This window comes from Rhea americana, unplaced genomic scaffold (genome assembly GCF_003343005.1).
Source record: "Rhea americana isolate MKP2758 unplaced genomic scaffold, rheAme1 scaffold_724, whole genome shotgun sequence".
Taxonomy (NCBI): Eukaryota; Metazoa; Chordata; class Aves; order Rheiformes; family Rheidae; genus Rhea; species Rhea americana.
Window position 1 is genome coordinate 7,169 of NW_028186895.1, and position 1,566 is coordinate 8,734.

General features: G+C 49.2%; 1 protein-coding gene across 1 annotated transcript; it reads right to left on the bottom strand.

Moving 5' to 3' along the window:
- Positions 1-228: 228 nt before the first annotated feature.
- Positions 229-1,013, bottom strand: LOC146586051 (E3 ubiquitin-protein ligase TRIM39-like). The gene is made up of 2 exons (XM_085321908.1): positions 962-1,013; positions 229-749 (listed from the first exon to the last, which is right to left on the bottom strand). The coding sequence occupies exons 1-2, from the start codon at positions 1,011-1,013 to the stop codon at positions 229-231; spliced, it is 573 nt and encodes a 190-aa protein (XP_085178034.1).
- Positions 1,014-1,566: the final 553 nt, after the last annotated feature.

A 1,566-nucleotide genomic window follows, 5' to 3' on the forward strand; every position in this document is an offset into this window, starting at 1 on the left:
TGAAAGAAGTGCAGCCCCAGACAGAGGTCCAGCAAAGTGGTGGGATGTCCACCCTTGGAGATTCTGAAAATTCACCACCACCTAAGCTATCTCTGAAGTTAATCCTGTTCTGAGCAGGAGGTGTCATCAGAGACTTCCACAAGGTCTTTCCAACCTCAATCCTTCTGTGAGTCTATGAGGTACTGAGGTCTGATGAAAAAACAGGTGTTCTTTCCTCCYTTCCCATTGTCAGGGCCACATTTTGAGCCGTGTCCCAGGACCCAGCCAGAACCATGGATATATTTTTTTGGTTGCATTGAATGACACCAGTGGAAATGTGAAGATTTGAGTCTCCTTATCAACATTGAAAAATGCCACCCRTCCCTCTTTGTAATCCAGGGATACCCGGATCTGTTTGAAATCCTGGATCCCAGACAATACAATGCGTTCAGGGAAGGTGAAAGCTTGGAAYTGACCTGCCCACTGCCCCACCGCCCAGATGCCCTCYTCTGGTTTAATCTCGATATTGTCCTTTCTGTTGACATTTTCCCTGGAAACTCCCACTGCCCATCCWCCTSCATTCTCCACCTCCACCTCCCAGTAGTATCTCCCTGAAGTGAAGCCTTCATGGCCCAGCACGCAGGTCCAGAACGTAAACCTCTCAGGGTTGTCAGGGACATCCTGTGGCTTGTCGACTCGTTTCACACTTTTGCAGTCATCAGACAGGACAAGGTAGCATTGGGCTGTGTCTGGATCCAGAGTTACCTTCACTGTGAGAGAGARGGARTCAATGAGTTGGGGGCAGAGCTCAGCCCTGGGAAGGKGGGTCTTGATGGGGGTTGCAAAAGGAAGAAGAAAAAGGCAGCAAGTAAAAGCTGGCTGGATTTGAGAAGCTATACAAGGCCACAGTATTTGTACGAGGATCTGAACATGAAGCAGAGAGATGATGCTGAGCAGAAAGAGCAGAAGATCATCATCAGACCTGCAGCCTGTGGAAGTCCCCACATCTCTAAAGTGTAGTCAGCATTCCTCATTGAGGACGAGGACTCTGCAGACTTCCCTGAAACGGGAGCGTGCAACTGTCCCACCAGAGTAATGCCTTCTCCTTTAAACTGGGGATTGGTGAAAGCCTCTCTGGTMGCAGCAGGGTCACTGTGGGAGGGGAAGCAGCACAAAGAGTTTAAAGCAAGCAAGATGGTTCAGCATCCCAAACCCAAGAGTTTAACATGGAGAAAAGAGGAAAAACCAATACTGATGGGCCTACAGAAACAGAACATACAAGAGGTGAAGAGGCTGGAGAAAACGAGAGGAGAACATGGAAAGGGAGGATAAATAGCCTCAAGTGGCGGTGCGGTCAGAAAAAGGGGCCACGCACGGCCCCTGCAGCCCTGTTCTGCTCTGGCTGCAAGGTCAGGAATGGGGAATGGGGAATGGCCTATTGGATACTCAGGGGCTGCAGACACTTTTTTCAGCAATAGTATGGGTTTATCAAATGACCCCCTAGGCCTAACTGAAACAAATGACAACTCAGCCTCTATGAGAGAAAACAGAAGCAAAACTAGCACCTAAACGCAATACCCAGACAGG